Raw genomic sequence first — 22,692 nt, forward strand, 5'->3', positions numbered from 1 at the left:
TGTAACAAATCATAAAATTCTTTGAAGTTTGTTTTTGACGATGGAAGGATTGTTAAAGAAACAGGATTTTTCCAGACATTTTCCATCGTTCAGTGACACAAAAAAATCAGTAACACCTAATACAAAAAAAATGTTACTGATTTTTTTTGTATCCTGAACAACGGCAAATGTCCGGAAAAATCCTGTTTCCTTCACAAATCATAAAAAGTGTACTGACTATTGACCTAAAATTTTTTACCTTATGGTCTTCAAATGTGAAAGAAAAACACGGTTAATCAGACAACAGACACTTATTGGTTTTTCCTCAAAAAAAGAAGGAAATTTGTTTTATCATGAACAAACAAAGAACATGATTGAAAAAAAAACAACTGATGCATCAAGTCCATATAACTTGTCACATCCACAACACTGTGAAACACTTATAACGGTAACAAAAATTAACTACAGTGAAATATCTAAGAGAAAATCTTTATTAAGTTGTACAAAAGTGTAATATAAATTTTAATTTAAAAAACAAATACTTTTAAGAAGTATGCAAGATTTTAAAAAGGTTTTTGTATTTTAAAATACAGTCATATATAGTTATTATAGTTCCACTATGAATAGCACATGTGACAAATAAAGAAATTGACTCATTGATTCTGATGCATCTCAAATAGTGTTGTTCTTATGGGACTGCAATTCCAGATGTAAAGTAAACTAAAGATGTCTTATTTTACCAGGTGAAGTTAGGGCTAAGAAGCTCTATCTAACACCTAACCTGGGGACCAACAACTTAAAGGTGACTTCTGAACCACTACCAATGGCAAGGCAGGCAGGCTGCTTGCAAAGACAGGAACACTCAGCGGTCAACCATCCAAGCAGCAGCCACGCCTGACATTGCTTGATCTGGTTATCTTGCGATAACCGTTGTACCCACTACACTGCGCCATTGGCAAACATCATCAACTACTTATAAGACTATTTAAGGTTATTTTACAGGCCGGAGTCCTGATACTGTGATGTCACAAGAGCCGCCAGACCACTTCAACTTCATTTAATGGGAATAAGCGAGCACTCCAACTCATAGTTGTTAATATTTTACAGTTTTTCTTTAATAATCATAATACTGTTCTTGCTAGAGAACATTTTTTCAAGAAATAAAGTATCTTGCCTTTTAATATTAGATATTAAAGTGACATACATACTTTGTAATCTTCTGTAGCAGACAACTAATAACAGATCATTTGTACGTTTATAATCAATCAGCTGCGTTATAACGTGAGGAGTATATGGCCGGCCAAACGGATAGTGACGTACTAACCAGCGGTGGAGGGCAGCATTCCGGCCTGTGTTACAGTCTGAACCTTGTTACACAAGTTATTTTTAATTAAATATTTTTATTTTAGAAGAATATTTGGTTTTACAGTGTCCTGCAATTATTAAAACAAACCAAGGACAGTGAATATGTATCAAAGAATCTAGTTATTTAATTCTGGCTTTAACCAGTGCTTGATTTAAGACAGAATGCACCGGAACGGCATTCCGGTACCTCTCCCTGAAAAAATTAGGACTTTTAGTTTGTGTAAGAACCCTTCCCTGCACCCCAGATATGCATAAAAACACTGTGTTGAAATCTTATATTTTCAACATTTTCCAGGAAAGGGCCCGAAAACCGATGTTTTCTGGGAAATATTCCATACCCCTGAGGTTACAGTTCCGCCACTTATAGATCTAGAAATCGAGCACTGGTCTTAACAAAAATGTAAACTGTCACAGCACTAATAAACAGATAATACAATTAAATAAGTTTAAAATTCAGCTAAAATACATTTTCTCCATATCACACATCTTTTTATCATAAAAAATATACCACTTTAGGACCTTGTAAAGTAGGCAACAGTTACTTATCGGATCCACACAAAATTTGTACAAAGCCACTCCTCTTCTACAAGTTGTTGACGTTATTGGTTCCAAATTAGCGTACGTTCGTAACTAAATTAAATGGTGTTCTCTAACCTAGCCTTTGGTATTGTGACTAGACAGTTTATAGTTCATTGCAGTATTTGACATGTGATAAAGTTAGTGCACATTTAAAATCTGTTATTTCTTCTGTCAAGATTAACTTACTGAGTGATCAAAGACAACATAATGTATTGATCTAGAAAGTTACACTATAAAGAGTATTTTTAGTTGGCCAACAAATATTTGATATCTTTCTTCTGAATTCATTGAACATTTAATTCATTAAATGGTTGGAAACCAACAGTTCACTACTCCAATAGAATCAGTTGGTTAATATTTTCAACTGTATGTCGTAGACACAAGCTAGTCAAGTGATTTATGACATCCTCGGAGGGGGCGTGGACGGCCGCGGCCGATCACCCTCTGATTGGTCGGGCCAGTGACGCTGCAGAGCACTGTTGGTAACACTGCGGCCTGCGTCACGTTCTGCAGTCCTCAGAGCCAGTTGAGGCTGAAGTCTGACCCGGATCTGAGGAGGCAAAGCGAGTCTCATTCAACGGCTGGGGACTTGCGGGACTTGGTGTAGGAGGAGCGGCCCAGCGAGGAGGTGCCTTCCACATCGAGCAGCGGCTCTACTGAAACATCAACATGGCTGAAACAATGTCGCTCTTTGTGCTTACACTGATCTGTACCAATTTGACTGTAATGTGATCTTATAATTTGACAACCTAAAATAATAGGTCTGAGAGGCAAAGTATTAGAATTGTATTTTCTGTGACTTCATTCAGTAACCTAGAAGAATCTTGTTAGTGTTTAGATCATCTTTGCGTAGCCATAGTGACACTGAAAATTGGGTTTCAACAGCCAAACAGTATAGTAAAACAAGAAATCCCACAGTTTGCACTAATATTAAACTGCATTGAACTCTACTAGTTGACATCCATAAATTCATAATACCCACTCTTTGTAACCAAAAAAACATAAGTAAATTGTGCTACTACTGTATTGGCTTGAATGGTCATATCAGGCATTGAATCCAAGGATACAAATAGGCAACAGAGAAGTATATCTAATACTCTGACAAACATACTACAGTTATTCTGAAATGCTATACAATTTAGTACACCAATCAAAACTCAGCTTTATTGGATGGAATCACATTTGACAAAATAAAGATAGCATTGGTGGAAAATGAATTTTTCTGAAAATGGAAATTTTGAACAGCCAATAGGCTTTTACTACAATTTTTATCAACATTTGCTATAATTACGAAGAAATACAAATAAATAGAAACAAACCGTTCTGAAATGTCTTTGTTAGGTGGATAAATTAACCTAATGAAAAAAAAAACCAACCAGATGAAGTAAAAAACTTCATACCAAAGTGCTGTGACATGCTAGAGTCGAGAACCACCACACCTAAGTTGTGCATCAAGACTATAAAAAAATTACACTAAATGTAAAAACATTAACAAACATAAATTACAACAAAGTAAAGCTACTTATGGCAACTACTAAGGTAATAAGGACAATGGTAATAACATCCATCACAATAAAATTATCACACGGCCAACATGATCTAACATAAGATCCTTTGGAGAAATTCAAACTCCACTGATTCTCACCCCATCTACCATCTTCCTTGTAATTTGCTTATAATATATATTTTTTTTTAATAATTTAAACCATCTCAACTCATGATACAAAAATACATATACAAATACTTTTATAGAGGATATATTTAAAGAAATACAAATTAACAGGTAACGAATTATCGTCTGTTCGTTTATTGCTAAGTAGCTGACTTCCAAGTATAAATGCAGCATATGTACAGTAATGAATCAAAACATACATAGAAAATATGGACTGCAACCCAAAAATTATTTATAAACCACAATATTTCATTATTGTGCTTATCTATTATAAAAATTGTCATTGTTAACAAAATCTGTGTTATTTCCTTACTTTGGTTATCAACACATAGTTTTTAAGGACTCTTATCAAAATAAGTTATCGAATTAATATAAACTAATTATTTTGTAACTTTCAATATAATCAATGGTACGATCTATCACTACTCTTCCGGAATGACTTCACTCTACACATTACAAAGAACTCTCTTCGGCTCGGGCAATTCCATTTTCCCTTGACTTCACCAGTATTGATTGTCCATCACACCAAACAGATGACAATACAAAAGACATTTTCCAGTTGAAATGGTTCACTGCTCACTTGTTTTTTGCATAAGGAAGATTTCACCTGCCCCCAGTTGGCAGATAAGTCACAGGGAATATGCAGAATGTTTTATTTGTGTTATACAACAAATTACAATTCAAATAAAATAATATCTTCAATACTGCTATCAGCAATGAAAACGACAACCACCCAGTTAGAACAGCTGATCAGAATGATAACACTGATGCATGCAGGCCACCACCAACAGTAGGCCAACAGTACTCTACTTATCCACCTGTTGTTGCCGGGCCACAGCCTCCTACATGCATTATCGCGCAGGATCATGTTTTATGTAGTGTTTTGAATGTGATTGTTATTTATACGTGTCTGAGTTATGTTATTTTAACTTTTATATTGAAACCATTCACGATAATGCCTACAAAAGTCCAACAATAAAGAAATAACTTCAAAACATGTAACCATAAGACATACATGATGAAGGAAACAGGATTTTTCTTAACATTTGCCATTGTTCAGTGAAACAAAAAAACATTAACACTACGTTTCGAGATCTGCAATCTGATCTCTTCTTCAGGTAAAATTCAATTTGATGGTACAGATAATTTTTATGTCATCACTACCGATGACCTGGATTGTAGTGATGACAACAACGAACAGAATGATTGATACAAAAATTCAACTGTGTAGGTACAAAAAGAATGTAGGTTTCCTAGTTTTTATCACATTCGGTTACAACTTTTAAAACAGTACTCAAACTCTGATAAAAAATATTACCATAATGATGTGGTAAAAATAATAAAAAACAGCAGAATTTAATGTACTTAATAGATTTCTATGATTTTATTCGAGATATTAAATATCAATGTTAAGTACCTCACTTTATTTCTTCAATCTCTTTGTACTAAAAAAATAAATTGAAACAATAAAATTCCCCAATCCTTAAGAAACTAAAAGTGCTACTACAGAGAATCACAATATAATGCCAACAGTAACGCAAGCAGAGATAACTAGCAACCTACCTTTGTCAGTAGGAGAGCCGAGTGTAAGGCTGGATAATGATGATGATAAATTCATGTTGGATGACACTGACAACATGGAGGGATACTGGACTAGCTCCATCTCTCCCTCCTCTCCAGGTAGACAAGTCTCTACCATCGCTTCCAGGCAGTTGACAAATAGCTCGGCGCTCTCGGCTGTAGCATTGCTCTGTAACAAACAATTATTTGGCAAGTCTATTTTTAACTCTACACCCATTCAAAAATTATTATGAAATAGTTCCATGAAGGACACATTTGTATCAGAGAAAGAACTCAGCTACGATTGAAGTGGGTTAATCAATTATTATTTAATATCAATTTACGGGCATGGATTGAACATATTATCATTGAATGTCAATAAAATTATAATAATAACATATTTCAATTTGGATGATAAATTTAGTTGAATTGAAAATTTTAACTATATTAATATTAATTAAAATATCAAAATAAATAAAATTAACTAACAAATATGTTAACTAAAAGTAAAAACAAACGTTTAACAAAGTTGATAATTTATAACAGAATGAAAATACTGGGAACGTTTTAATGCTTGCACAAACTGCAGGCTATAGTAGCATTATTTCAAAAACAAGACAGTGCACCATTTTCTAAAAAAATGTTCTTGAAGGAAATTCAATCACATGAAGGTAAAGAAGTGCTTATCACAAAGAAAAAATAACAGTTGGTGGTTTTATGCTGAAAAAAAAATATACATAATGTACTTTTAGCTTATTCAAGTTCAAAATTGTATATTACTACATGTATGTTCTTCTACTATGATATTAAACAAATTAAATCCGTTCACCATATTTAGTCCATTAAATTCAATGCAATTAGCGACTATGCAATTTGTGGATCAATCGCAAAATTCACTTATCCACAATATCATTGTCAGTCAAATCTGGGATTATCCATAGTTTACTTTATATAAATGTCTAAGAAGATGAAGATAATATTGTTGAATGTGCAGCACTCAAAATTTTCCAACTTCAAGTACTTAGACAATTTTTTCAAAAACACATATATAAAACAACATTAACTACAACACTACAAACACGTAGCATTTATTTAAACATGTACAAATTGGCTAGTTACAATATTAATTTATTCAATATTGACAAACTATTAAACAAGAACATCAATGAAAAGAAACGCAATGGGAATAATGCAAATAGACAATATAGGACCTGAAAGCAATCACATCATTGCAGAGCAAATTACGACATTCTTTCAAGAGAAACATGGCTCGTAGTAAATTATGTCATTATTAAGACATAAAGTAGGCTGTCAGAGTTTTCATGACAATCAAGCAACTGTTGTAAAGAAATATAAACAGTAACGAACAATGATCGATTAGATAATTATACATACGCAGTGCAGCAGTCAGCTTTGTATACAAACGCCACAATAATGTATATGTCTTTCTGGTGCAACATTTAAACAAATTTTAAACTATAACTTGTTATCCAGCTAAATGTATATACCAAATAAGTAAATGATCTAAAAATATCATGAGCATAAAAGGTAATTAGGCAGCTATCTGTTAAATATGTAATAGTGGGTGAATTGCTCATTCAAACGCTCGCTAGGTGAACTGAATGGCTCAATAAAAATGTACAGACCTTAGCGAACGGTCCAGAGAAACGCCACAACCCTCCGAAGCCACATGACTGAAGGTAGTGCAGCTGTTGCTGGCTGGTGTCCTCGCAGGCTATCATGTTCTGGATGATGTTCTGCACGGCACTCAGTATCACCTGGTCATGGCACATCTGCAGCACACTGGTCAGTCGAGCGTCCAACAGGCTGTGTCTGTATACAGACAACAACAGCATTTGAGTTAATAAAGTCTGGTATACTTTTCTTTTTAGTATGATTATGTAACTGCTAAAAACCAGGGAATGTTGTAATGTATTTTATTGTACACTTACGTTACACGATGGTTAACAATCAATAGCTACAGCATAGATAAACATAAAAATGTCATAGGGCACTTAACTTTGATTGGATAAAAACTGAATTTTTATTCGGGAGTAAAACACCTTAAGGACATAAATTGATTTGTAAAATTCGATAAATAAATTTGACTGTCTTCTTTAAATGTTACATCTCTTCATCATTTAATATTTTTCAGTTGAGGTACTATGCCTTTCATTCATTTTCCTCTTTATTCCTAATCACTCCAAGCCATACTCGATTCAAAACTTTATATGATCCAAGGATACTTGACATTCACCCTCAGCTATTTCCTCAATAAAATACTGTATATTGCTTTTCTCATCACTCTTTCCCAAGTTTTTGAAACATTGATCATCTTTGATTTTGATCCATCAAGTATCTCTAGTATCACATTAATTTAGAAGCACTTTTCTTTTTATGCAGGAGAAAAGAAAGCGATTTCTCACCAATGGATACCCCTTGTATGATATGTTAAAATCCCCACAACCATAAAATCCCCACACTTTGGAAATAGAATAAAAATGGACCATATGAATAAATATAAATGTATATTTTTAAATAATAATAATTTTCCACTACCACATTTGTTATCCATAATGCCTCAGTTATACCAGCTAGACTGCAGAAACAGATGGGTAAAAAAGTAGATTTCAATGTATAAAAAGAACAGTTTGCCATTTTCACGAAGAGGGTCTACATATAGTAAGAACTTACATAACAGGGAAGACTCGGGGAAAAAAAACGATCGATGCTTCGGCCAGGTACTGGTAGAGAATACGAGTCTCTGCCTCATCACTGGTGTATTTGACCAGGGTTGCCAACACGGTGAGTACTAGTGCCTGTGTAGAGAAATCAGTCAGCACGTCTGGGTCCAGCAGCACATTGTTCTCGTTGGATACTGACACTCGTGCACTGCGATTCTGAAACACAAGAACTTCATCAACACCTATGAGCTATAGCCCATAGTCTATGATGTGTTTAGTCACATAACAGTAGTTAGCATGTGGATGTGGACAGTGGAAGCAAAACCATAAATGATTTAACACTTAATATTTAAACAAGTTTTATTTCATTAACAATATATATACCATTCCTTTTAAAATGTTACCACAAGCCAAAAAGTGCAATTGAATATTGACAATAACCAAAATACTGTTATATTTGTGGTAATATTTTATTTTTATGTAGTGCATTGTTACGCATATTCCTATAATTATGTCCACCGACACATACAGTTTTATCTTACTTTAAAATGTATTTCCTTGTCATTTGTGCTGAAATAAAATAATATATTTTAAACCATTCAGTATCATTGAAAAGAGTAGTAATTCAAGAAAGGTAACACAATAATAGATAGCAAACAAGGTTACATTTGTTACATAACTGAATATACCAATAAAAAATCATAATCAGATAATCTAATTATGCAGCCAAATTTTGTCATAGTTATAATATTGTTTTTGTTTTAAATACTTGTAAATTTTACCACTTTGGTAGTAAATGGAACTTAAAATATATTTATAAACAGCCAATATCATTATTGACATAAACTATGGATAAAATACAAATTTAAAAAGTACAAAATAATCATAGTTGAAGATAATTATAATCTTCAAATGACAAAATGTCACTCAATAGTAATGGTATGAATTAATAGTAATACTTGCTGTTTATAGAAGGAAAACAAGGATCTGAGCATTACAAAAACAAATTAAAAATTACACATTTTTATGAGGAAGCAAAAATATCTGTTATACAAATACAAGTTTCTGTTATAAAAATTCCCTTGTTTGTTGAAAAAGTTTTTCAATAATTTACTGTGTTATATATTTTATAAGTCCACAATAATGGTAAGCAGGTGATACTGTTTAATTACATATAAAAAAATACACAATTATAGATTTAGAAACTATTAGGCGTATAAACAGAGCTTAGGTTTTTGACATTGCTCTTGTTCACAAGAACTAAAATCCTGTTATAACTATAACTAGATTAAATGTAAAAACATTTGGAAGGGATTGAGTTCTTTTGTAATGGGTTAAATTTGCCTCACTATGACAGAATTAGTAGCTTCAGAAAGTAAATGCAAATCTGTAAGCATTTACTGAAATCAAGAATACTATAGTGTGTGATGTACTAATTATGTGTGCTTGCAAATTATGTGTGAAAATACAAAACAATACTATTTATTGTTAGTGAGATAATAAGGAATGCAGTAAGAATAAACAAAGTAAAAAATTATGAAAAAACTAACTAATTCTGAATTCAACCTTTGTGAGTATAGGTTATTATAATTTAAGGCCTTGAAAAAAAAAACTATAAGCAGTTTTTGAGATATATCAACCCACTGATGTTGTAGTTATTTAGTCCTGTATAGGCCTGGTGCTAACAATTAAACATATAGGAGTTTGGTTTTGCCCTTATAACTTTTCTTCTATATGAGATAAAACTATGAAATAAAAATTCTGCTTTGTCTACACGTGAGCTGAATGATTGCTCATAATATTGCAACAAAAAATTTCTGTATATTTATGAATCATACAATATTTTCATAAAGTTCAATATATGATAAAACTAAAGTCTAGAATGATCTTAATAATATTTGGTAACAATAGTTTTTACTACCTAGAAGAAGCTATGATTTTTTAATTGGCTTGAAAAATAACTTAAAAGTAAAAAAGTCAGGCTTGCACATTTCTAACAGAACATTTTAATGTGTTTTTCTTTTTATTTCCTTTTAACCCTGGAACTGAAAATGGACATTTAATGTAAATCTGACAACCATCTGTTTTGATAGTTCATATAATACATAAGTCAACACTATGTATATACCATTTCAAACAGAAAGAATTGCTGATTACAATGGTGAAATTTTTTCTGCTGTTTTGGCAACAGTGATGTCATAATCTTGTCAGACCAATCAGCTTCATCTATCCATTTTGAAGCAGTTGTCTGTCTGTCTTAGTCTTTAGATTAAGTCACAAAAGGTATTTATTTTAACTAAGCCAATATTTAAGCAAAAGTTCAAAATTAGTGTTTATTTATTGTAAAATGAATATAATCAGTGAAATATTTCCATATCAAAATTTACTTAATTTTTGAAAATAATGTAACCATGAAACAAAGTTAGGTATGTCACACTGCTTTCCAAAAATAAAAAAAAATATGAAATTGCTTATTGATTAATTAATTGTTTTGTAGTGCATATTAATTCTCTAAATATTGGCTTAGTTTGGGGTTCTAGTAAGCATAAAGGAAATCCTAGGTGGCACTGCCAAGGCCTAGGTTGTCTGAGCCTGGGTCAACAAGTTCTCTAACATAATTGAAAACAAACATAATATTGAGGCTCCCAAACACTTTCACTGCACTGCACAACAGTCTAGATTGACCTAGGCTTACTAATACAACATAACACATATTAAAACCATGAAATTACTAACAAAAACACTACATATCGATTTAAAAAGATCCATAATAAACTTGCTTATAAGTAATTAACACTATCTCGCAAAATAAATACCTTTTGTGACTTAATCTAAAGACTACGACAGACAGACACCTGCTTCAAAATGATTAATTGATTAATTTATTGTTTTGTAGTGCATATAATTCTCCAAATTTTGGTATATTTTGGAAACATTTAGCGTAAGAGTTATATTTTTTTGAAATAACCACACACCCCATGGTAAACAATTTGATCTATTGTGTACTATTTGTAGTTTTTGCAATACATTAAATTTATTTCAAAAGAATGTGGATACCATTATATATATGTTCTGAAACTAGATAAAATGAAGAGTAAATTGGCTATCTCAGATTCTAATATTTATCATATTATCGCTCTTTACCAGGTGCAATCCCACCATTTAAAACCATGTTTTGTGTAGTCATTTGTTTTTTATGGTTTATGCATAATATTTTATACCATAATTATTTCCACATTCTCCTGAAAACATTGTAGATTTATATTAAAAATGTATTCTTTAATGGGGGTAAAAAACACTAAAACATGGCCTGCCGTATAAGGAAAAAATGGCTGCCAGTTCCAGGGTTAAATCCAGTTAACTAAAGTGTAAGTTTTGTACAATATGATAATAATGCCGTTAGAATATAGTTCGAAATTCACTTCAAATTCTTCATAAGAAGCTTGTTATTTTTCTATGACAAGATTTGTAAAAAGAGGAACACTAAATTACTTCTTTAATTATATATGTATATTTGATTTCATTGCTCAATAAACACTTACCAAGTTTATTTTGTTGAAAATATGTGCAAACTTTTTAATACGTTGACTGTGGTAGCCGCATTGTGTGTACTGCTAGTCAAGATCACTGAATATAGACCAGCAGTGAAGGTGTTAAGTACGAAGAACATCCTAAGTATAATGTGCTCATGCAAGTCCAAGGGGAAGCAATCGAATAAATTATTCAACTCATTAATAGAATTTAAAATCGATTTCTTTATCGTTTCGATAAAGTCCAAAACAAATCAGTGGGAACAATTAAACGTATCTGAATAAATGAACGCAAACGAATCCACAGTGTTTCAGTCATCATATGAAGATGAATTCTTCATGTTCATGCCATGAGAGGGAATCTTGCTGTGCAGAAGGTAAAGCAGAGGGGCAGGAGAGTAGACCATCATGCAGCTCTCGGCCTCGTTGACAAGCCCTTGGTGTGGTTGAGTGGAGAGGAAAGGGGTAGGAGAGAAAGAGAGGGAAAGGTCATGCAGCTCAGGCAGTCAGAGGTATTGTAGAGACAAAAGGACTGGGAAATGTCTACAAGGTGGGAAGGAATTTGTTGTCTATTGCACATCAGATACTCAGCTGCACTTGAGGTAGAGGGTGGGAACTGAATACTGGATCATGATAGTGGTAGTCCATAAAATCACAAGGCATGGAAAACTCTGCCACCCTTTATTACTACATAAGGATGGAAGATGAGCACTGCTCATTGCTCAGGAAGAACATGTGATGGAGTCGAAGGAATAGGTTGATATCAATGACAAGCTATGGGTGTGGTCCAGAAGGGCAGGAAGAGGTAGGATGAGGAGAGAGTGAGAGAGAGTAGACCATCATGCAGCTTACTTTGGCACTCTGCGGCGTTGGAGAGACGATGGGCGAGGGGGCGGGGACGGATGACGAGCGCTGGGTGCGATACAGGGGGCGGGGAGGAGGTGGAGCAAGGTCCAAACTCCGCCACCCTTTATTACTACAACTAGCCTCCCCATATGGACCCACCTAGTAACCAGTACCACTCACGCTAACACTCAACAACATTCATAAGTTTACTACTACACAGTACCAGCTTGAAACACTCAACAAAGTTGATGAAAATAGTGTCTCATCATTACACTTATACTCATTTTTGCATCCATTAAACCTAGCAGCTTATTAAATAACAATAAAAATCTGCGTCATAAAAAACCTTGCTGTTTACATAAGTCTAAATGTCATAAATTACTTGAAAGCTTGTTAATTATGCACATAACTTCATGTTTTTCGCTTTCTAGTGGTTATTGCTACTTTCAAATGAACGATTTACAAAAGTTCAAATGATGAATCTTAATTTAACAAGTTTACAATACCTGACAAATTTCCAATTTTTATATGCCTTAATATTTTGCAAAAAATTTAAACAAACTATTTTAAAACACAATGAAAATATATCAGCTTCTTACTTTTCAAACAAATATTATTAATCTGTATTTTAATCATGTTTTACATGTACTCCAAGTTGTACATACAATGTTTTCAATGTTATGCTGTTCATTTGAGATATACATTTTCTTATACTTCATTATTTGGTTACGAACAAAAATTAATAGTTTAACTACCAAATGCACGTAGAGTGTTTAATAGCGTTTTAAAAATTACTTTCTTTAATGTGTTTGACAGGATGAATGAGATTTAACTTCTCTAGAAACAAACAAAACTATATTGATAAAAACAATAATAAACTGATAAAAACTAACAAATAACTGATAAAAACACTAAGAAGAAATGGTCAACATGTATCCTATTGGGCACAAGTCACACTACACTAAAGTCCATTGTGTACCTGGCGTCATCTTAAAAAAGATCTGGCACATGTACAATGCATACAGTGAATGTATAATTGATTTTTGAATTGAATTACGGTAGTTTTTAAAATCTATTATGAAGACAGTTAAGGTCATTTGAGAAATTTTGATTAATGAAAGAATGCAGTGTTATAAGACCACAAGCAACAAAAACTGAAATTTAATAAATTTTACTTTGATAAAAAAGGATTTTTTTGTAATCTCGGTATATGAATTATATTTTCTATTATGTGTGTGTATGTATATTTTAGTGTTTTCTAAATATTGTTTTATACATTTAATAAACAAATAACTATGGGAGAAAATATATACAACTTGACGGTCGACTATACTGACTGGATGGTCGAAGACCAATCAGAAGCTTCAGTTATGAGGTAATGTAGATTAGGGAAGAGGCAGTACTTAAGGCCTTGACTCACGAATTTTGCAGCATTTTCAGGTCATTGGCATACTATTTGGTTGTAATTAACTTTTTAGTTTCCAAATACTAAAAACTTCCAAAACACTTTTTTGTTCTGTATGGAATTTTGCGGAATTTGTATTATTTTTAATAACTTTTAATATCACAGATTATAAGTGTCACTAAATTATTAATGTAAGATTTCAAGATATTACCAGTTTAAGCAAGATTTTTTCAAGTAGTTTTCAATTTAAATATTATTTAAAAATAGTTTGCAATGGGAAATTAATATTCAACAGTAAGAATAAAGTAACAAATCAAGATTTCAAATATTGGAGTAAATAATTTTTTAAGGAATATAGTATAATTTAAGTTTGAACTTTAAATCTGTGCCAACTGAAACAGGAAGTTGAACACAAGACACAAAGATGTTTTCAACACAGTTTTAAATTAAATTAGATTTAGTTACGCTAACACGAGAGAATAAGTTGATTTATTATGAATTATATTTAGAAAGGTTTTAGTTAATTTGAGTGTTATTAATTTTTTAAATTTTGAGTCAAGTATTAAGTGGTCATGTAACCAACTGGTGATTAAATCTACCATTTTGAATATTGGATCAAGATTACTTTACTGAATGCCAATTAGAATTTTAAAGTTTTAATGAACTGCGATTTAATAAACTATTTTTAAAATAATTTGAGAAAGTATCTCCTGTCTACATTTACCAAAAGTCAACATTATATAATTTTAAAGCTATAAACAGAAGTGTAGATAAACTAATAAAACAATTTTGTATAGAAAAATAATTACTTTGGTGAGATAAGCTCAATAACAATCAAATTCTTATTTATTTATTTGTTTACTCACAATTAGCTTCTTTTGACATTCTGGAACATCAAATTTACAGTAGCTAAAGGAATAAAAATGTAGGGACAGAGCACTAATGTGACTCAACGAGCTAAACACTCTGTGACAACAATTTGAGGAAACAAGCTAGCACAGCGAGCATATGATTATTAATAATGGAATCACAGAGTAATGTACAATTTTTTTCAAGGCCAAAATCAATCAATGTCAAGAGCTTAGTTAACTTCATACTATTAGGTGATAAGAAATTGGTGGTAAAAATCCTCTACTGATCCATGAAAATTTCACCAACACTCATTAATCAAAGAAAAAAAACTATCAACACCTACTCTACAGCCAAGGTTCTGTCCTTTCCAAACTTAAAGTTTAAGGATACCATGAACCTACTACCAATAACTACAGCATAGAATTGTTGCTACATGTATTGACATGAACCACATCTTGTGTTGTACAACCTTCAATAAAATGAGGGGAATCTAAATGACAATTGAATTTTACTAAATTCCATCCAACCAAAAGAAACAACATTTCTTAGAAATGTTAGTACAGTAAAAGTGAATACCTGTGTTTGTTGTTTGTGTTGGCGAGCCTGAGCAATGGCCGATTGGTCCAGCAAATCCCAAGACTTCTGCCTGCGGCTGGATGACATGGCCTCACATTTGTTGCCTGCGAGCGATGCTGTTACCTGGGAAAACACAGATTTTATTTCAATCTCCATGAAACTGTACTGTTAGAATATGTTTTCACTTCTGACACTAAAAACCTGATTTAAGCATATTAAATCTTTAAGATTGTATGGTTCGGTACAAAACTTTATTCTGTGGTTTTTGATTAAGAATTCAGTATGAATATACCTGTGTAAATAATTTTGTATTAATAAGATTAACCCTTCCAACGCGGCTAACGCCTATAGACGGGGAACTGCCGATGCTTTAAACGCGTATAACGTCTACAAACGCAAAAGCTTTACTTTCGAAATGGCGAAGAATTAGTTGTTAAAACTTCCGTAAGAGAACAGATCGATGTTCCTTTCGACTGTCGGGACTAGACAAAAGGCTTTGTCACCGTTGGTGGACGTTGTAACGGTATCTACTCGGGTTGAAAGCAATCGCCGCCATTTTTGTATGGCCTGTGACGCGGCATACGCTTACAGACGCGTTCATTTCATTCAGCCGTTTAACTACGTGTGTGTTGGTCGCATGTTGGTTATATTGTTAGACAAAGTGTTTTGAATCAGTCCGTTGTTATTCTAATAGTGTTTTAGTTTGTTTGTACTAACATTTAGTATAATTTTTTGTTATAATGGCTAATCCAACTTTTATCATGTTATTACGAACAACGTAGTTTGAGCGCATTTTTGGTATATTATGTGTAATATTTTTTTTCTATTATTTGTTTTGTATTTTATACAAGTTTCACAATACTAGTCCAGTTTATTTATTCTAAATAATTAAGGTTTATAACTACAATATTTGTTTCATTTCCCTTGTAGGCTATTGTATAAATAAGTTTGTGTTGAATTTCATATTATTACATTTCAAAATCTTATACTGAACTTATTTATTTTTATGTACTAATTATACAGAAACTTCAGTTACAATTTACTTATTATAAATAACCTGTATAAATGTAATGTAATCTGTCAAATAGTGTTCCTATGTTCATTATCCTGCAATGCAGTTTGTTCAAAATTTCAAATGTTTTTGTGCGTATAAAATTCTCAAAAATATGTAATATTACATGTTTATTATTTTTTTCTTATAAAGGTAATACCAAGGAATATGAAACAAAAATTAGCATTGGGAAATTAAAACAAAAATATATTTTTTTATGTCTTAGCGTTTGACAGTAATTTAAATTAGCGCTTTAAGGGTTAAAACAAACTAAGTAGACGCCTTATCTTTGAAAAATGAATTATACCAGTTACCATTGTGACAATAGTAAATAATCAATTAAAATTTAAAAAGTGGCTCACTTTTGGTTATGGTCTAGACTGGATACAGGTTGTAAGCCGACTAATAAAGATAAGAGTTTTTGTCTATATTGTAATAGAACCTTATCAATACATTATATCATTCACTTATAACATCATTGTGTGTTATTGATTGAATATTATAAATCCTTAATTTATAATACCTGAATAATATTACTTCAAGTATTGAAAAATGTATGAAAGTTTTGAAATTATATTGTAATGTTTATTATTAGTTACAAAGAAAGAAACAATAAATGTTTCCTTTAGCAATCTTGCAGGGTTAAAACCAAGATGCTCACCGGCATAGGTGGCCTTAAATTACGATGGAACTTTAATCTGTTTCCATCTTCAGGTTATAAACCCTCTAACGCACGGTTAGCAATGCTCAAAAGTTAAAAATTAAGAAAAATGGTGTAGAAAATAGCAAACATAGAGGAGAAAATTTGAGTAAATAATTTCACAAGTTATTAGTTTTCTGATAAGAACTGACTAGTATGCGTGAATAACATGTGCAGGGAGAGAGAATCTTTACTCCAACCAGAACACTACATTGTTTGGATAATGCAACTATAATGACAGTGAACAATGCATTATTAGCACATTCCTTCACAACGCAAATAAGTCACCTCTGTATTGTATTGTGTAGAATTGTTGTATATAAATTTTGATTTTATGCCATTCTACAAACCTGTGGTAGAAGATTGAGGTGGATGTCCAGGCGAGAAGCAGTGTGCTTCACATGACATCGGTTTCTCACTTCCTCAGATACTGGCACTAACGCTGGAATGAACATCAGGATTAAATTTTATAAATCACTCATGAAACTAAATTAAAAATCACCTTTTTAAAATAATCTAACACCACAATAATACACTTCAGGCTCTCATCAACCATTGTTCATTAGATTAGTGATCAATACAAGCCTTTTAAACACACTTAATCAATATGTGTAGTTATTCCCACATTCTTCACAGATTTAATTAACACAAGCACTGTACGGACTTTAGTACATTATACATTATAGTCCTGATAATTTCCAAGTTTTACAGAGTAGTATAATATTTGTCTCTTACAGATATAAATTATTAAGTGAATAGTTATAATAACTACTATCCACTGTTATTTAATACTGTTAACATTTAATTTTTCGAAGTTTAGGCTCTAAGATATGGTGGTATTATAAAAATTATTAGCCACATAAGATTTTGTAAACAAAATATTAATCTTTATAAAAATAACAGTATATATGCTTTAACATTACATTAATCATAGGATATCCCTAATTTATAATTCTCTGTAACAAATTAGCAACAGCACATTGAACACAGTTATAATACATCGACAGCTTTAATTAGTTTTATTGAATACGTAATAGATCAAATAGAAGCTAAAAATACAACAACAGCAATATTCTTAGATTTAAGCAAAGCCTTTGACACCCTTGACCATGAACAACTGCTGACCAAACTAAATACCATGGGAGTACGGGGCACTGAAGCTGAGTGGTTCAGGAGTTACCTAACCAACAGAGAACAGGTAGTTGAAATCCGGCATACTCAAAACAATAAAATTGCACACATCAGATCCAGTCCACTTCCAGTTCTAAGGGGCGTCCCCCAAGGTTCAGTCCTGGGTCCTGTACTCTTTACTCTATTTACGAACGATTTACCTAAGTACTTAGATGAATTTGCTACAACTCTGATGTATGCAGATGATATCGTTCTACTTTTAGCCGATAAAACCCCAGAAAACCTGGAGATAGAGTCATTCACTGCAATGAACATGGCGGTACAGTACTGCCATATTAATAACCTGGTAGTTAATGAAGCTAAAACCCAGCAACTCATATTGGGCCCAAAAAAGGAACAAACTGTGCACCTGCCTAACGTCCAAGCAGCATCAGAGGCAAAGTACTTGGGAGTGACAATAGATGAAGATCTCAAATGGACAACGCACATTGACAACCTGTGCAGGAAATTAGGTACTGGACTGTATGTTGTTAAAAGAATAAAATCAATAAGTGATGCAAAAACAGCCTACTTTGCTTTATTTGAATCGAACTTTCGCTATGGTCTCCTGGTCTGGGGTAATTCATCTGCAGGAAATCTCCAACGTGTGCTGGTAACACAGAAAAAAGCAGTGAGAACACTTGCTGACTTACAGCCAAGAGAGAGTTGTCGACCAGCTTTTATCAACCTCTCAATTCTGACGGTTGTATCCTTGTACGTGCTGGAGGCAGTAACCTGTGTGCACGAGAGAGGTTTTCCCAGAGGATGTAACACACATCATTACAACACAAGACGAGCGACAGATTTTCATCTTCCTGGGCATCGACTTTCTCTATTTGAGGAGAAGCCCTCTTACATGGGTTTAAAACTGTGGAACCACCTGCCAGAAGACCTGAAGGGACATGGTGCGGCAAAATTCAAGAAGGAGGTGAAGCTGTGGCTGCTGCAAAATCCATTCTACTCGTTAGAAGAATACCTGAACAGAGAGCAAAACTAACAACCAAACTGGACATTTACCTGTAAATTCATTGTTTGTAAACTACGCAATTGTATTTATATGATCTGTAACACATTTTGACGAGTTACAATTCTCAAAGAATTTGTAAATAAAGAATTTGTCTATTCTCTATTGTCTAATAATACATTAGATAGTAGTACAAGTTAAAAGAAATAAAATTTTACATGGGACATTATAATTATGTACTTTCTTCCAACCAGGTAATTAGCTTTATAGAATCACATTGAGCGTGTGAATTAGAAAAAGGTTTTGCTTTCGTTTTGGATTTAAATTATATTAATTGCAATCTGTTTCGTACTTTCACTATACAAACTCAACGACTTAAAATCTATAATAAAAATTAATGTAGTGCATGTGCCATTTTCCGTAAAATTCCTGAATCATTATTATTCATCTTTATTTTGTTAGGAAACTAACAACAAAAAACTATTTCATAGAATCTTTCCTGCCAAAATGATGCACTTGTTGGCACTTTCTAGCAAGTAATATGGGAGATGGCATAGCCGAAGAAGTAACACTTACCGGCCAGGTAAGCCACGCTCTCCGGTGTCACTTCGAACTTGTCACGCTTATGGGGCTTAGCGACAATGGCCAGCAGTGAGGTCAAAATGCGCGATGTACGTGACACTGTAGTTGGCGTAGGATGACGGAAACCTTTCAGCAAGTGGCCCACAAGAGCAAAATGGAAATTGGCTGCAAAGACACAAATAAAGTTAGTTTGACTAAACTGAAATTCCCCACATCTCAAGAATGCTAATAAGGGAAATATTGACATGGATCGTTCGTAGAAAAGATTTACCTTTGAAACTGAGACCGACGGCATGGTCCAGTTGCTTGAAGTGCCATTCCAAAGGTTCCCTGGTTGACATCATCACTTGGGCCAGAGGCTGTAACAACCACATTGTCAGTCAGCAGGCTACCGAATTGTCTGATTCTAATTACAAGATTACTCTTGATAAATACTTTTACATAACAAATTATTATTGGCAATAATCTACTAGTGGCTTTATGTTATCATTTAAAGTGATTGCATTTTAAAGCAATGTTTTGACAGTGTGATCCAGAAATGTATATGTTAGTTGTAATTTCTATCAATTGGAAAGCTATGGTACACAAGAGTGCAATGTAACTGTTATTTTTGTCTGTTTTAAGTATGTAGTAATAAATTTCTAATTTTTTTTTAATAGTAATTTTTTGAATATTAAACATTCCTTGCAAATGCTTAAATGAAACATACTCAAGATACGTAACATAAAATATATTAAACAGTGAACGTATGTATGAGGAATATTCCTTATAAAATTGGAGCACTGAATTAACATGTTGCACAATAACCATGAAGCAGATTTACATTTAGGTAGGTACACAAAATGATACACAATACATTGATTTATTGTTTGGTAGGTATAGGGTAAACAGGATTGTAAATTAGCCCTACCTTGTCCTCAAATATTCCTTGGGAGTCAAGAGTGTGCAAGTTCTGCTCGAGAAGGGCCAGCCCTGAGTGGTACAAATTCATCTGGTCCAGTTGCAGCACTGATACACCTACCCAGAACAGTGCTTTGTGGATAGGTGATTCCTAAAACAATATGACAAAGTGTTTTATTCATCAGATAGATGCAGAAATTAAAATGTCTACTAAAACAGGACTCGCTTTTCATACCGATACAAGTCATTTATAAATGACTATACATCTGAATGTAGAAAAGAGCAGACTGAGTTACAAAATATCATTTCAATTCTTGTAAAACTTCAGAAAGAGTTATTAACTTTCAGAAGACGATAACATAGATTGAATCTGACTTACTGGACGCAGAAGAGGTTGAAGTCTTGTTAGACACATGATGATGGCCTCCAGTTGCATCATGTCATTGAAGCTCTCTAGAGCCTTCACCAGAATACGCAGCAGCTGCTTTATGTCCAGGTCAGTTATAGTTTTGGCTGAAACGTAAACCAATATTTTACCTTGTTGTTGTAACTGGGTAAAAAATGTTACAAGGGAAAGAAATAAACTAAAGATACACAAAAGATATAACATTAAAAAACAAATACAGCTAAAAATACATTTTTATTGTTAAATCATTAATAAGCATAATTAATAACTTAGCTTTCACTCTAATATAGGCTTAAATAAATTTTTAATAAAATATTGTCTAACTGTATCGATGCTGAAATTGTTCAAATGAATGGTTTCAAAAGACAAATGAATCTTACTTACATATGCATCCAAATACAATAAGTGCTCTGGGCTGGAGGGCTGGGTTGAAGCAGAACGCTATACACTTGGATAGCGAGGTCCAGGTCTGCAGCCAATCACAGTCTGGAATGTCCCTCATGCAAGCCTGCACAAACAAGGTCATGAATAAAAGCTATATAACAGATTGGACTAATATTACACACCAAAAAAACACAGTACTGATTCACCATTATTTTTACATTTCAATCGACATATTGTATTTTTTTTATACACCAAGTCAGATGTCATCTCTGATGACTGATTCAAACTGATGATCCGACAAAACACAATAATTTAATAATGTCTTTACTTAAGTATCATAAGGAAAAATCACACTACACTCATATGAGAGAGATCAATAAGTACACATATCAATAAAAATATAGCCAATGAGTAATGAATCTTTTGAAGAGTTTAACTTTTATAATAATAAACAGTCGTTTTGCATTTTCCATCAGAATATTAGAAGTCTCCAAGAAAACTTCGATAGTTTCTTAACTTACTTAGATTCTTTAAATAAACGTCAAGAAATAATTGTGCTGACTGAAATATGGATATCTGATTCGGAACTGTTATCTTATCAGTTGGTTGGATATAATCAGTTTGCAAGATGTAACATGACTTATCGGTCGGGCGGGGTTATTGTCTTCGTGTCTGAGTTGTTTATGTCTCATGGGTTTTCCGTGGATATGATGGCGGCTGACCCTGTCAAGATAACGGTGGACATTGGCCTTGGCCGGTCTCTCACGGTTATAGGGATTTACAGGCTTCACTTGTACCATGTTAGAGATTTTTTAAATGAATTAAAGGATGTTTTGAATTTGTCATTAGAAAAAAATCTTTTAGTAATCGGGGATATTAATTTGTGTGTTTTAGAGAAGTAAAATATTGTAGATGAGTATCAAACTTTAATGAGTAGTAATGGCCTGAATCAACTTATAAACTCACCTTCAAGAGGAAACCGATGTATAGATCATATTTATTTTAGATCAAGAGATAACATCGATTTTCAGTCTTTTGTTCTAAAGTCTGGTAGAAATGAAAATGATGTAGTTTTATGTAATTTGTTTGCTCAAAAAACTCAGAATAGTGGGGGTGATAATGATAAACCTACAATAAAAATAGATTTTAAGATTTTAGAATATTTGTTAGGTTTAGAAAATTGGCAGGTTTATTAAAAAAACAATGTTTCAGAGGCCTTTGACGAGTTTTTAAAGATATTTAGGAGTATTATTGATGAATAAAATATGTAAGTGGTCGCCGAAAATCTGTTAAAATATTGAAACCTTGGATGACATACGAGTTATGTTGCAGGCAACAGTTTAGAAACAAATTATACAAGAAAGTTACAAGAAATCCTAATAATGTAAATCTCATACAACCCTTTACAGATTATTCTTTGTGTTTGAAAAATGATATGGCAGATCAAAAAAAACAGCTACTACAACAATTTATTTGTTAAACATAAA

At 32.8% G+C, this 22,692-nt stretch overlaps 1 protein-coding gene across 3 annotated transcripts in view; it reads right to left on the minus strand.

Annotated features, from left to right (window-relative positions):
* Nucleotides 1-1,449: 1,449 nt before the first annotated feature.
* The window catches only part of LOC124353002 (neurofibromin-like), a 52,981-nt gene continuing 31,738 nt past the window's right edge, over nucleotides 1,450-22,692 (minus strand). For 2 of the 3 annotated variants that reach the window (XM_046802785.1, XM_046802783.1), the window contains exons 17-27: nucleotides 21,206-21,329; nucleotides 20,795-20,928; nucleotides 20,426-20,566; nucleotides 19,787-19,874; nucleotides 19,510-19,680; nucleotides 17,150-17,241; nucleotides 15,049-15,171; nucleotides 7,850-8,055; nucleotides 6,802-6,988; nucleotides 5,159-5,345; nucleotides 1,450-2,579 (exon numbers count right to left, since the gene is read on the minus strand). In XM_046802785.1, coding sequence (XP_046658741.1) covers nucleotides 2,494-2,579; nucleotides 5,159-5,345; nucleotides 6,802-6,988; nucleotides 7,850-8,055; nucleotides 15,049-15,171; nucleotides 17,150-17,241; nucleotides 19,510-19,680; nucleotides 19,787-19,874; nucleotides 20,426-20,566; nucleotides 20,795-20,928; nucleotides 21,206-21,329 — 1,539 coding nt within the window. In that variant the 3' untranslated portion in view covers nucleotides 1,450-2,493. The remainder of the gene's footprint in view (nucleotides 2,580-5,158; nucleotides 5,346-6,801; nucleotides 6,989-7,849; nucleotides 8,056-15,048; nucleotides 15,172-17,149; nucleotides 17,242-19,509; nucleotides 19,681-19,786; nucleotides 19,875-20,425; nucleotides 20,567-20,794; nucleotides 20,929-21,205; nucleotides 21,330-22,692) is intronic. The other variant, XM_046802784.1, reaches the window with a different exon arrangement.

The sequence above is a fragment of the Homalodisca vitripennis genome, chromosome 1 (assembly GCF_021130785.1).
Source record: "Homalodisca vitripennis isolate AUS2020 chromosome 1, UT_GWSS_2.1, whole genome shotgun sequence".
NCBI lineage: Eukaryota > Metazoa > Arthropoda > Insecta > Hemiptera > Cicadellidae > Homalodisca > Homalodisca vitripennis.